This window comes from Oryctolagus cuniculus, chromosome 2 (assembly GCF_964237555.1).
Source record: "Oryctolagus cuniculus chromosome 2, mOryCun1.1, whole genome shotgun sequence".
NCBI lineage: Eukaryota > Metazoa > Chordata > Mammalia > Lagomorpha > Leporidae > Oryctolagus > Oryctolagus cuniculus.
This window is the reverse complement of record NC_091433.1, coordinates 35,611,114-35,625,550: the sequence shown is the minus strand read 5'-3', so window position 1 is coordinate 35,625,550 and position 14,437 is coordinate 35,611,114. Positions and strand designations below refer to the sequence as shown.

At 43.4% G+C, this 14,437-nt stretch overlaps 1 protein-coding gene across 1 annotated transcript in view; it reads right to left on the bottom strand.

Moving 5' to 3' along the window:
* Nucleotides 1-723, bottom strand: part of SLC30A9 (solute carrier family 30 member 9) — a 75,808-nt gene extending 75,085 nt beyond the window's left edge. Inside the window, exon 1 of the mRNA XM_002709279.5 lies at nucleotides 429-723. Within this exon, the coding sequence (XP_002709325.3) occupies nucleotides 429-540 (112 nt within the window). The 5' untranslated portion in view covers nucleotides 541-723. The remainder of the gene's footprint in view (nucleotides 1-428) is intronic.
* Nucleotides 724-14,437: the final 13,714 nt, after the last annotated feature.

Sequence of the window (14,437 nt, the reverse complement as noted above, 5' to 3'; positions counted from 1 at the left end):
GAAAACAGGAGTACGGGGAAACTGGCAGAGCAAGTGACTCGCGGCCAACAGTGCTGAGGACAAGATGAGTCAGGGACCTCTGAGGGCCATGGAAACTGGACGACTCCGCCATTTCCAACTTCCTGGGCGCACCTAAGGTTCTGTCTGGTACAAAGTCGTCCGCCTCAGAAGTGCAACCCGATCCGCCATGGGCCCGCACGATCCCGCGGGGGCTATGCTAGGGCTGCGGACCGGACTGGGCTCAGGGAGACCTGTCAGGTCCCTTGAGAACTGGACAGGTCCAACTGCAAAGGCGGAGGCCAGAATGGAGGGTTCTGGGGCTTGGGCAAGGGCAAACGAGAGAACAGCCCGAGGCGAAACCTCGAGCACCAAGCCTGGCCTGGCCGGTCGGGCTTCCGCGGAGCCAGCGGCCGGCGCGGGACACTCACCCTGGCGGTCACTGGAGCCGCGGGCCGCCGCCCTGCAGCGCAGACGGAGCCGGCACAGAGAGGACCAGCTACATCTGTGGGCCGCAGCGGCGGCGGCCAAGCCCGGTAACATCCTGGCGGGGCAGAGGCCCCTACTCGCGCACCACCGCCGGCCTCCACGAAGCCGCGGGCACCCGCTGACTCCATAGACTGGACACCAGCACACCCTGAAATCCTGCGCCGCCGCAGGGCGGTCTCAGCGACCCGGAAGCTGTAATTTCGTTTAGCGACGCCCGCCGTGGAGCCCGCGGAAGTGACGTCAAAGGCCGAGCGCGAATCGGGAGGCAGGAGAGAGAAGGGCGTGACTACAGATGAAAAATGGTGTCCGCCTGGTCTTGTGCTTGTACGTCTGTGCTTTCTTGGAAATAATCCTGTAAGCTGCATCTTAGCGGCCTGGAAAGCCTGGGGAGACGCAACAGCCTTTGTGGGGGGAGGGTCCTGCCTACTTCTTTATCCTGGGCTCGGAGCCTGATCCCGAGGTCTGGGCCATGGTACTGGAAATGGCAGGTCCGGTGGGAAGGCAGAACGAAGGTTTTAGTGGAGGCTACCACCTCCTCAGCACGCTCCGAACCTCCGTCGTAGCTTATGGTTCTCTTTGTAGCACCATTGTGTACCAGCACGTGAAGGCAGGTACACGCTTCGCACTAATCTCTGAGCCCCAGATTCTTGCCTGTGATATAATGAGGTTTTGTAAGTTCAAGATATGTTGGGTTATATGAAGATGTAGGGATGTCTCAGCACTCCGGTCCCAGGGAGGAAGAAACCGGAGCAATATTAAACACAACTTTAAACTGTTTGTCTCTGCCACACTCATTCAGATATTAGCTCAAACTCAAAAGAGGCCTCCCTTGACTACCCTGTCCCCAGTAGGTTCCTTAAGAAGTTATGGAAAATGCGTATTATGAAGGAAATATGCATGGATTTCAAAATTTTTTTGCACCAAAGTAAAATTATCTCTTATTTTATTTATTTGTATTTTATTTGAAAAGCAGAAAGACGTAGAGATTTTCCATCTACTGGTTCGCTCCCCAAATGCCTGTAATAGCCAGGCCTAGGCCAGGCAGAAGCCAGGAGCCTGGAACTCGGCTTGGGTCTCCCAGTAGGCAATAAGGGACTCAAATACTTATGCCATCACCTGCTGCCTCCCAGGATGTGCCTCAGCAGGAACCTGGGAAACAGGCACTCCCGGTATGGAATACAAGGGTCCTAAGCGGTGATTTTACCACTATGCTACATGCTAGTCTTCATCCGCATATCTTTTAATTCTATTTTTCCATAAACTTTTTGAAGCCCCCTCATACTAGGTCTGGTCATTCTCTACTCTATTACCTTAAATGCTTATTATTATTTGAAATTACCCATAATTATTATTTTCTGTCTCCCAAAAGAGCAAATAAGCGTCATGGTGCTGGAATCCTGCCTGTTTTGTACATTGCTATATCCAAGGCGCTAAAACAATGCCTGGCACAAAATAATTAATTGAATGAGTGCATGGTGCTTTATTATAAAGTTAATTCGAATTGCTCAACTATATGCTACAAACTATTTCAAGAGGAAGTTCATTAGTATGTTCCTAATTTTAAGAGAATTAACAATTTTTATTTTACCCATAATAAATTATCACAATTATCTTCATTATCATAAGAAATTATAAGAATAAATTATCACAAGAATAGTAAGGCAAATTTAGCCTCCTATGACAGTTTAAAACATTAAATGGACAGACATTAAAAAAAATGCTATCTGGTCTGGCACTGTGGCACAGCGGGTTAAGGCCCCAGCCTGCAGTGCTGACATCCCGTGTGGGCACTGGTTTGAGTCCCGGCTGCTCCTCTTGTAATCCAGCTCTCTGCTATGGCCTGGGAAAGCAGTAGAAGATGGCCCAAATCTTTAGGCCGCTGAACCCGCGTGGGAGACCTGGAGGAGGCTCCTGGCTCCTGACTTCGGATCAGCTCAGCTCTGGCCGTTGCGGTCATTTGGGGAGTGAACCAGCGGAATGGAAGACCTCTCTCTCTCTGCCTCTCCTTCTCTCTCTGTGTAACTCTGACTTTCAAATAAATAAAATAATTCTTTAAAAAAATGCTGTCATCGCGCCGGCCGCGCCGGCCATTGGAGGGTGAACCAATGGGAAAAGGAAGACCTTTCTCTCTCTCTCTCTCTCTCTCTCACTGTCCACTCTGCCTGTAAAAAAAAAATAAAAAAATGCTGTCTTACATATATCCTTAGTCTCAGTATTACCCAAAAGCCTGAATATTACTGGAAAATTACTTTTCCTTCCTTGTGAATATATTTTAACAAATTCAGCTTTATAATATAAAAAAATTAAAGGAGAGAGGGTAGATTGGGAAGAATTACTATGCTCCTAAATCTGTATATGAAACACATGAAATTTGTTCACCTTAAAAAATTGTAATATATTTAGGGAAAAAAATAAATGTATGATGTAAAAAAGTACATAAAAGCTTAATGAATTTTAGTAACTGTATGCAACTATCCATTAAACTTTATGGATAACTCTTTCTAAAGAAAGCTAACCAAATGCTTTAGATTCTTGAAGTGGCTCTGGTTTCAACTATTTTTAATCAAAACTGATAAGAGTTTTTTAGGCCTTATTTTTAAATTGTACAATAGAATTTTTATATTGTTGTTTATCTACATTTCCTAATTAGTCTTAGAAGAATATGCATCCTTTTGTGATAAACATTTAAAAATAAATAAATTTTGTGTGGGATTGTTATGAATGTAGATTGTAATGTTGATGCATAGTAAATTCTCACTGTATGTTAATTTTTCCCTAGCTTCTTTTTTCCTGATATAACTGGAGTGTAACTTGATTAATATTATTAATTTTTATAAACTTCTAGGTAGGAGCCTTAATTTGCCAGATGAGTTTGAAGAATGAAATGGGTCATACTGCATTAATCTGTGTAACCCTCACAGTACTGAGTCTCAACAGACTTGGACTAAAATACATCCGCAGCTGTCTTGGTGTTTATACATACATGTCATCATAAACTTGTCCTGCTGTGGTGGTCTTCAAAACTTCCCTAGGAGTTGAAAGTCAAGGTAACATCAGCTTTAGAGTTCCTAAGGGGAGTTTCCTTTGACCCTGACTGCTTTTATGCCCATTTGAGATGAGTTCAGCAGCTGTCTTTCTATCAAGGAAACAGAAAATTTTAGAATCTACACACAGATAATTTCAAGTAGCATAGTAGTAATATTGATCATTTACTGATTTCCAGACCCCCTTATTAATAATTCCTTAACAAGTTATAGATGAAGAAACTAAGACACAAAATCTTGCTCTTAAAGCAACATTGTACTTTCTAAGTCCTTTGGACGAAAATGTAAAGTCTTTCAAAAGACTTGAATGGCAATCTAGTGCTTCATTGGTTTCTGGAATGTAGGCAAGAGAGAGAATTCCCTAGGTTTTTTTTTAAAGTCATTTTATGCGTGATCCACACGATGTTAAACTGAGATTCATGAGGATGTATCATATAAATAGATGCCTAAATATAGAGAACCATTAAGTCAGATAGATGGAAATAGAAGTAGGAAAGAGATGCAGTGCTATTCAATTATTTCCATCAACGTAACTCTTGCAAGGCTTTCCACAAACTCTGAAGAAATTCTAACATTTTTCAGAAAGTGGCTTCTATTGGCCTGACTATTCCTTGGTTGCATCTTGTCTATAGCTTTGAGAAAATAATGACGCAGATCACGAGACAAACTTGGCTGGCTATCTGGAAAACTGACTTAGATAATCCATTACAAAATAAAGTAAGAGGCTCTATCATGAGGCTTACCAAGAATACAAACTGATTTTTGCACACAGATATATTGGCTACCTGGAAGAAAATCTCTCAAAACTGGAGATGAGGAAGAACTTTGTCAGAAACCGTATCAACTCCCCCTTTCACTTTATTTCCTTTTTGCAGGAGAGGTCTTTCTACACATGCAATATATGTCATGCAGTCCCACTTTGCTTATGACAATGGTTGCACACTAGAGTGATATCCCCACTTGTGGCCAGATGATTCTCCTTTTTATCCATTTGTAAGCGAAATGCCTACCCATGTGTGTATCTTTTTAACTAACATAAGATTGTTTTAAATGACTAGGATTAAATCTTAATACCTAGAATCAAAATTTTATTAACTAAGGAGGTTGATTCTTGGAAACAAGAAAGTTTGACAAAATACCAAGGGTAGAAAATACGAGATTTTCAGGCTTATGCTTCTGGAGATCTCAGACTCTGCATGCTCTCCTTTCCCTGGTGACATCTTTATTCGGGATTGTTTCTTATTCATCTTTTCCTCCTTGGCTTCATGTGTAAATATAGCACATGGGACATGGGCGATATGCATGTGAGAGGGATGAAAACAGATGAAAATCATAAGAACTAGGTAACTTTTCATTCTCATTTAGTCCATAGGCTCCTTCATTGAGAGGGATAAATGATTATGGTTATATCTGTGAAGTCCATCCAACATCTACCCTACAAAGAGAGTTTTCAATCCACATCTGCATCTAATGAACTCTCCCTCCATCTCAATAAACTCATAGAGAAAGTCCAGCTTCCACCAAGTGTGTGTATGTGTGTATGTGTGTGTGTTTGTGTGCATGTGTTTAAATTCCTAAATCCTCACACATACATCTCAGTGCTGACAGTTTCTCCCATCCACTAGCTCCATCCATGCCTGGAGCCACTTCTCCATTTGAGCATCACTGTTGAGTCAAGGGGAAAGATACAAGCGGTGATATTCCTCATCTTCTTACCTCCAATAGCTATACCAGTGGGGATAGGAAGGTAAAATGATAAACAGCACTAGATTCTTAGTTTAGTCTGTTCTCAGACTCTTGCAAAGCCAACTTCCAAATGCATCTTCAAGGTATGGACATGGACGTACTTCATTACATTTTTTTCCCATCAATTCTATTCTGCTTTTGCCTAATACCTCCCACAATCCTTTTCTTATCTTAGGGTTGCTTGTGGAAATATTGTCTAACATCATTCTAAATGTAGCAGATTCCTGTGAAATTTTACACTATTTACTCCCTCTAAAAATATCCAGGCAGTTCCTTTTTTTTTTTTCCCCAAAAAGAGTTTGATGGGATAAGTGTTGCAGGGCAGTGGGTTAGGCTGTCACCTGGGGCACCTGCATCCCACTTGAATCCCTCAGATTATCCCTGAGATAAAGTTCTGGCTACCCTGCTTCCAATCCAGCTTCCAGCAGGTGATGACTTGGATTCCTGAGTTCCTGTCACCCATGTGGGAAACCCACATGGAGTTCCTGGATTCTATGACCTGTGCCGGCCCTGGCTGTGTAGGCATTTGGTAAGTGAACAGGAGATGGAAGATTCTTTCTCTTTCTCTCTCCCTCTCATTCTCTTCCTCCCTCTGCCTTAAAAATAAATGAATCTGGCCGGCACCGTGGCTCAATAGGCTAATCCTCCGCCTAGCGGCGCCGGCACACCAGGTTCTGGTCCCGGTCAGGGCGCTGGATTCTGTCCCAGTTGCCCTTCTTCCAGCCCAGCTCTCTGCTGTGGCCCGGGAGTGCAGTGGAGGATGGCCCAAGTGCTTGGGCCCTGCACCCCATGGGGAGACCAGGAAGAAGCACCTGGCTCCTGGCTTCAGATCGGTGCGATGCACCGGCCGCAACGCGCCGGCCGCAGTGGCCATTGGAGGGTGAACCAACGGTAAAGGAAGACCTTTCTCTCTGTCTCTCTCTCTCACTGTCCACTCTGCCTGTCAAAGATAAAAAAAAAAAAAATTTAAAAAAAAAGACCTTTGTCTCTCTCTCTCACTGTCTACTCTGCCTGTCAAAATAAATAAATAAATAAATAAATAAATTAAATGAATCTATCCAGAAAACAAAAAAAGAGGTTGAATTGAGTCAATTCTGCTATTACTTGTAACTATGTCATGTCTACTTCTGGACATAAGCAACTATAGAGAAACTGGAATAGAAAGCAAATCCTGTCGCTTTACAGCCTCCTGGTTAGGAGGACAGCATGGTTTGTGAGAGGCTGAAACTATGCCCTTGAAAGTTCAGGCCTCAGCGGTGGCTGTGAGATGGGAAACAAGCCTGACCAAGGTTTTCGCTTATTTACAATAAGGAACAATCAGATTAAAGTATTTCACATTCCGCTTCACACTTTAACAGAAGTTAACTGCAAAAAGCCAACAGACTTCTCCAAAAATTGTGATAAATGGAAGAATTTAATGGAAAAGAATTGAACAAAAGGGTATAAAAAAGTTAAGGAGCAATACTTTCTAAAAAGCTAAAACATTTCAGAAAGTGTCAAAAGAATAATTACTAAACCCACACGTCTGTGACAAATGAATTGCAATCAGAGGCCAGAGTGCAAGAAAGAGTTATTCATTAACTTGACTGCAGCATCTGCTACATGTTATTTCAGCAACTGAGTTGTGCAGTAATGACAGTGAATTCTAAACTTGAATATCTGAAAAGTTAACATTCTTGTACTCTACTTGCCAAAAAAAAGGAGAAAGAGTAAAACTTACAGAAAAATGAAACTGATGTCAAGACTAGTCATAGCATTTGATACACCACTGGAACTGGGCAGCCAGCTTTCCACTGCACTAGCTACTGAATACAGTAGTATTCAGCTTTTTTTTTTTTTTTTTTTTTTTTTTTTTTTTGACAGGTAGAGTTACAGACAGTGAGAAAGAGAGACAGAGAGAAAGGTCTTCTTTCCGTTGGTTCACTCCCCAAATGGCCACTAGGACCGGCGCTATGCCGATCTGAAGCCAGGAGCCAGGTGCCTCTTCCTAGTCTCCCATGCAGGTATAGGGACCCAAGCACTTGGGCCATCCTCCACTGCCCTCCAGGGCCACAGCAGAGAGCTGGAATGGAAGAGGGGCAGCTGGCACTAGAACCCGGCGCCCATATGGGATGCCGGCGCCGCAGGCGGAGGATTAACCAAGTGAGCCATGGCACCGGCCCCCCCAGCTCCAACTCTTGACTCCAGCTTCCTGTTAATGCACACGCCGGAAAGCAGCAGTACCATTCACATGGAAACCTGGAATGACTGTGTTCCCAGCTCCCAAGTTCAGCCCCGGCCATTGAAGGCATTTGGGGAGCAAACCACATCAGAGTTCTCATTCTCTCTCTCAAATAAATAAAAATTAAAATTACATATGTGGTTCCCATTTGTGCTTTGTATTGTATTCCTCTGGACAGTGCTTCTCTATAAACACAACCTCCTTGTCATTTTGATTCACTCCTTCCTAACTCCCAGTTCCAGCTCCCCCTGGGTCTTGCCTCCAAAGGACAATGTCAGTCTTTCATGCCTCTAACTGGTTCTGCTTTGTGGGCAGATTTCAGAACTTCAGTGTGTATGAGGCAGAGAGGAAAAGTCCTTATGAGTGCCTGGTTCCCAGGTAAAAATTTTAAAGCAATTAGATCTTTCCAGGTTGCATCTGCTTCATGTTAGGTAACATTATTCAAACAAAAAACACCCTTGTGTTCAGGTAGCATTTAAAGATTTAACATTCTAGAAAACAGAAGAGAGTAGAAGACAAGAAAATCCCACACCATGACACATAAATTGACTGATTTTGACATATCACTCTCCTTATTTTACAAGAGGAAACGTGTTCAGAGTGGTTTATACGTGCCAGCCAAGGTCATAGTGCCCTATGAAGGGCTTATGACCGAGAACTGGGTTCTGACCCTCACTTGATGCTCTTACTTTTATTATAGTATCAAAACTTAAACTGACAAATGTAGAATTTTACATTACCTGGTGGGAGTGAAATGAGGTAGGGGAGAAATCATCAATTATCACTAGGCAGTATCTGAAGGATAATTATAGTTATTTTCTGTTGTGATATAAGTGGGGAATTATGCTAACTACTCAATTTATTCAATAATCTGCAGCATTGTTCTAAATTACAGATGATCGTGGCAGTCAAAATTTATTGAGCCCTTATGTGTGAAGCCCTATGCTAAACACTGAACTGATCTCCCAAAATATGGGTTATTGTTGTTTTACACAGGAAAAGCAGAGGCCATGTGGCTAAAAAGTGACTGACACAGTCTGTCAAACTTCAGTTCCCTAGAGCTTAGACAGGTTACACTGCCTTCCAAGGATCACGTTCTTATCTGTGCCACTTCCTAGGTACCTCACACAGTGAGCCAAGTCACTGCCAATTTGTGGCATATCCCCTAATGACGACAGAATTGTAATTCTGGGCCACATTCTCCGAACATTACACATAAAGTTATCTTGAGCATTTCTCAGACTATTTTTGAATCCTTATGTATTCATTTGGGATAGCTTAGAAAGAGTATGTATTAGAGAGGACTTTTAATCACTTACTGATTTGAAGATGTATTTCTGAAGAGAACTTTTTAACTGCTTCAGAGGTGGATCTGATTTTTAAGTCATAGCATTTGTGCTTTCTGTCTTCTGTGTAAGCTTTGGAATTGTGAGAGTAAAAAAAATCCAGCTGTTGATACAAGGCTTTGAACTTTAAAGACAAAATCATTATCTTCCCAGATCCAGAATTTCTTTTTTGCCTAGAAAGGTGATAACTTAAAACATGGCAATACAATGTTTAAACTTAAGGGGCTGGCCTTAAGTGGTGTAGTGGGTATGGGCACCAGTTTGTGTCCTGGCTGCACCACTTCAGATCCTGCTCCCTGCTAATGCACTTGGGAACAGCAGTGGAAGATGGCCCAAGAGTTTGGGCCGCTGTACCAACATAGGAGACCCAGAAGAAGTTCCTGGCTACTGGCTTCAGCCTAGCCCAGCCCTAGCCGTTGCAGCCATCTAGGGAGTGAACACAGGGAGGGGTTGGACGATTTCCCTCTTTTCTCTGTAGCTCTGATTTCAAATAAATAAATAAATAGTTTAAAAAAAAAAACATAATAAACTTAAAACATGGTGACACACTGACTCATCAAATGTGACCTTGAGGGCAATTTAAATTCCCAGACTCTCCAAATGTAAAATGAGAAGCATAATAGAATGTATAATATGGTTGTCTATATGGATCTTTTCAGAGTACAGATACAAATTCAACAACTCAAACAATTCTCAAAACAATAAATTCTCTATTGGTTACATTCTACAAATTTCAAAATTGAGACCCAGGGAAGCTAAGGGAATGGCCAATGACTAGAACCATCATTAATGGATTTCCTGACATTACTCTTTATTATTTTTATTTTTATTTATTTGAAAGGCAGAGTTTCAGAGAGGAGAGGCAAAGAGAGGTCTTCCATCCCCTGGCTCACTCCCTAAATGGCCACAATGTCAGGAGCTGGGCCTATCCAAAGCCAGGAGCCAGGAGCCAAGATTCAGGAGCCAGGATATTTTTCTGGGTCCCCCATGAGGGTGCAGGGGCTTCGACTACTTTCCCAGGCCATAGCAGAGAGATGGATCAGAAGTGGAGCAGCCAGGACTTGAACTGGCGCCCATATGGGATGGCGGCACTAAAAACTGTGGCTTTACCCACCACACCACAGCGCCAGCCCCAACATTACTCCTGATGCATTTCTAACCCCATGATAATTTTTTAGATTATTTATTTATTTATTTGAGAGGTAGAGACAAAGAGAGAAGTCTTCCATCTGCTGGTTCACTCCCCAAATGGCCGCCAACGACCGGAGCTGCACCAATCCGAAGCCAGGAGGCAGGAGCTTCCTTCCTCTGGTATCCCACGTGAGTGCAGGGGCCCAAGAACTTGGGCCATCTTCTGCTGTTTTCCCAGGCCACAGCAGAGAGCTGTACAGAAGAGGAGTAGCCGGGACTAGAACTGGTGCCCATATGGGATGACAGCACCGCAGGCAGAGGATTAACCTACTGTGCCACAACACTGGCCCCCATGATGTTTTAACATTTGGGTTGCTAACTTGGGTTCTGTATGTTTGGCAGTGTTTCACAAATTTTTTTAAAGACTTATTTATTTATTTGAAAGACAGAGTTACAGAGAGGCAGAGGCAGAGAGAGAGAGTTTTTTCATCTGCTAGTTCACTCCCCAATTGGCCGCAAGGGCCGGAGCTGCACTGATCTGAAGTTAGGGGTAAGGAGCTTCTTCCGGGTCTCCCACACAGGCGCAGGGGCCCAAGGACTTGGGCCATCTTCTACTGCTTTCTCAGGCCACAGCAGAAAGCTGGATCGGAAGTGAAGCAGCTGGGACTTGAACCGGCACCCATATGGGATGCCAACACTGTAGGCAGCAGCTTTACCTGCTACGCCGCAGCGCCGGCTCCCCCCAATTTTTTTTAAGTTTGAATGCTTTCAGGTGCAATTCAGTCTTCTGACAGTTCTGCCAGTGGCTCATTCGCCTATTTTGTTAGGGCACCCAAAAACATTTGTGTGTGACAGTACGCCTTATTTTCTTTAGGTTAACAGTAAATACCTACTTGAAAACTTGAGGTCCTGGCCAACTGTTTTTTTCTTAAGAGCCTTGATCAGTATTCAATAGCTGTAAGAAAAAAATCCTCCAAAGATTCTATGTGACTTCTACCCCATGACTTACAACAAGATTTACTAAGTGGTTAATTACGATAACCCAAACTTGTTTTGTACTCCTCAAGAATGTTCTCTTCAATAATGAGACGAAGAAGTGAAATATAAGGGATGGGCTGGACATTCTGTAAATTTAAAAGTATACACCAATGAAACTAAAATGATCCATGTCAAGTTCTACTAAATCTCTAATGATGAATTAATTCAAGGCAAAATTAATAGCATTTGGTGTATCAGCTATGCAATACTTTTTTTCTTGGCAAAGCAGTTAGGATATCCATTAATGAGAGCCATTATTGATAGCCAAAAATGATTACTTATAAAAGAACATTTTATCTTTGCATAAGATGTTGAAAATGTCAGAATGTCTCAGACCACCTCAGACTCAGAAAACAGCAAATGTATAGAGTTATCTCCTAAGTTCTGAATTATTTAGTCTATCAATATTAAAAGACTGAATCATGTGAATAACCAAGTTATGTTATCCCAAAGAACAGCCTTGGGCTGATGTTTTCTAAGACTTTTATTTAGAATATAAAATAAGTCAGTGTTAGCCGGCGCCGCGGCTCACTAGGCTAATCCTCCGCCTTGCGGCGCCGGCACACCGGGTTCTAGTCCCGGTCGGGGCGCCGGATTCTGTCCCGGTTGCCCCTCTTCCAGGCCAGCCCTCTGCTGTGGCCAGGGAGTGCAGTGGAGGATGGCCCAGGTGCTTGGGCCCTGCACCCCATGGGAGACCAGGAAAAGCACCTGGCTCCTGGCTCCTGCCATCGGATCAGTGCGGTGTGCCGGCCGCAGCGCGCCAGCCGCGGCGGCCATTGGAGGGTGAACCAACGGCAAAAGGAAGACCTTTCTCTCTGTCTCTCTCTCTCGCTGTCCACTCTGCCTGTCACACACACACACACACAAAAAAAAAAAAAAAAAAAAAGTCAGTGTTGTGGTGCCGCCTGCTGGCAACCCATATGAGCAACGGTTCCAGTCCCTGCTGCCCCACTTCCGATCCAGCTCCCTATTATTGGGCCTAGAAAAGCAGCTTCAACCACTGCCACCCCTATGGGAGACCCCAATGGATGAAGCTCCTGGCTCCCAGCTTTGGCCTGGCCTGACCCCAGCTCAGTTGTTGCAGCCATTTGGGGAGTGAATCAGCAGCTGGACTATCTTTCTCTCCATGTGATTCTCCCTTTCAAATAAATAAATAAATCTTGAAACATCTCTGTATCTCTGTCTCTCTCTCTCTCTATATATAGTAAACTCACCAGTGAACATGGTCTGAATGAAGGCTATACTCTTATTTCCCTCACAATTATCAGTCAGAAATCCCTGATGAATGGTCTATGGAATTTTAGTTTCTCAAATTGAGACCAAAAAAAGTCCCCATACTTGTTTCATAAATATAATGGATAACTTACTGGCTTATTTAATCACCTTGAAAACAGTGATTTATTAATAATGATCTAAAAACTATAAATAGCTGACATCATGAGTAAAGAAGTTTTTAACCCTGACTTGATGAATGAGTATAAAAACCAATTGGAGAGGCCTGCATTCCATTATCAAAGTGCCTGGCTCAAGTCCTGGCTATTGCACGCTTCCGGTCCAGGTTCCTGCTACTGCACCTGGAGGCAGATGATGACCCAGCTACTTGGGTTACTGTTACACATGTGGGAGACCCAGGTTGAGTTCCTGAGTCTCGGCTTCAGATTGGCCCAGTGCCAGCTATTGCAGGCAGCTGGGAAATAAGCCAGTAGACAGACCAATCTCTCCTTCTGTCATTCTGCCTTTCAAATAAATACACACACAAAAATTAAGCCTCCCTGTTTATCATATGTGAAGAAAAGGCTACTAGAATTATTTTTCAGGAAACGCCTCCAGGAGGTAGTTTGCTTATTATTATTAACGTTTTTATTTTTTTATTTTTTTATTTTATTTTATTTTATTTTTTTTTTTTTTTTTTTTTTTTTTTTTGACAGGCAGAGTGGACAGTGAGAGAGAGAGAGACAGAGAGAAAGGTCTTCCTTTTTGCCGTTGGTTCACCCTCCAATGGCCGCCGCGGCCGGCGCGCTGCGGCCGGCGCACCGCGCTGATCCGATGGCAGGAGCCAGGAGCCAGGAGCTTTTCCTGGTCTCCCTTGGGGTGCAGGGCCCAAGCACCTGGGCCATCCTCCACTGCACTCCCTGGCCACAGCAGAGGGCTGGCCTGGAAGAGGGGCAACCGGGACAGAATCCGGCGCCCCTACCGGGACTAGAACCCGGTGTGCCGGCGCCGCTAGGCGGAGGATTAGCCTAGTGAGCCGCGGCGCCAGCCTATTATTAACGTTTTTAAAAAGTGAGGATGTGCTAATTGCTAGAATATAGACAAAGAATGTCCTTTAAATTTTTTTTAAAGGATATTTGAGAAGCCTAGAGAGAACAGCTCACACCTGCCATTCCCTTCCCAAATGCCCACAACAGCCAAGAAGCCAAAGCTAGGAGGCGGGATTCAATCCAGATCTCCCACGTGGGTGGCATGAACCCAATACTAGAGCTGATACTGTTCCCTCACAGGGTCAACATTAGCAGGACACTGGAATCAGGAGCTGGAGCTGGGCATCAAAGCCAGGTACTCCGCTATGGACACGACATCCTAACAGCGAGACCAAATGCCACCCCAAACATGATTTTATAAACCTGCTTCAAAGTTATCTGTACAATATAGACAAAGGGTTTACTGAAATATACTGATGCTACTAAATGCATGTTAGTACTATATTTATAAGCATAGTTAACTGTAGCTGCCACAAAACCATTTTAGAACAAATTTAATGAACATAAGCATTCAAATAGAGTTGTATTAACTACCCTTAGAGATTCCTCAACTTTGCTGCAATATTAAAAGGCAAAGAAAAGAATCCCTCTGGTACGTTCTAATTAGGGTAAATGCTTAACTACTTACTTTGAAAAAAAATTTTTTACTCCCAGCACTAGTTATAAAACTAAAATTAGGGGCTGGTGCTGTGGTGCAGCAGGTTAATGCCCTGGCCTGCAGTGCCAGCATCCCATATGAGCGCCGGTTCAAGACCCAGCTGCTCCGCTTCCGATCCAGTTCTCTGCTATGGGCTGGGAAAACAGTAGAAGGTGCCCCTGTACCCATATGGGAGACCTAGAAGCAGCTCCTGGTTCCTGGCTTTGGATCAGTGCAGCTCCAGACATTGTGGCCAATTGGGGAGTGAACCATCGGATGGACGACCTCTCTCTGCCTCTCCTCTCTCTGTGTAACTCTGACTTTTAAATAATTAAAAAAAAAAAAAAAAAAAAAAACACAACAAAAAAAACCCTAAAACTAAAATTAGAAGACCCCAAAGAAGACTTTTTTTTTTTTTTTTTTACTAAAAACTGTTCTAATAGTTTTGTAAGAAAAGCCTCTTTTGTTCTTATTTTGAATGAAGATTCACCTCAAGGATGGGAAACAGAGTTCATATCTAATAATGC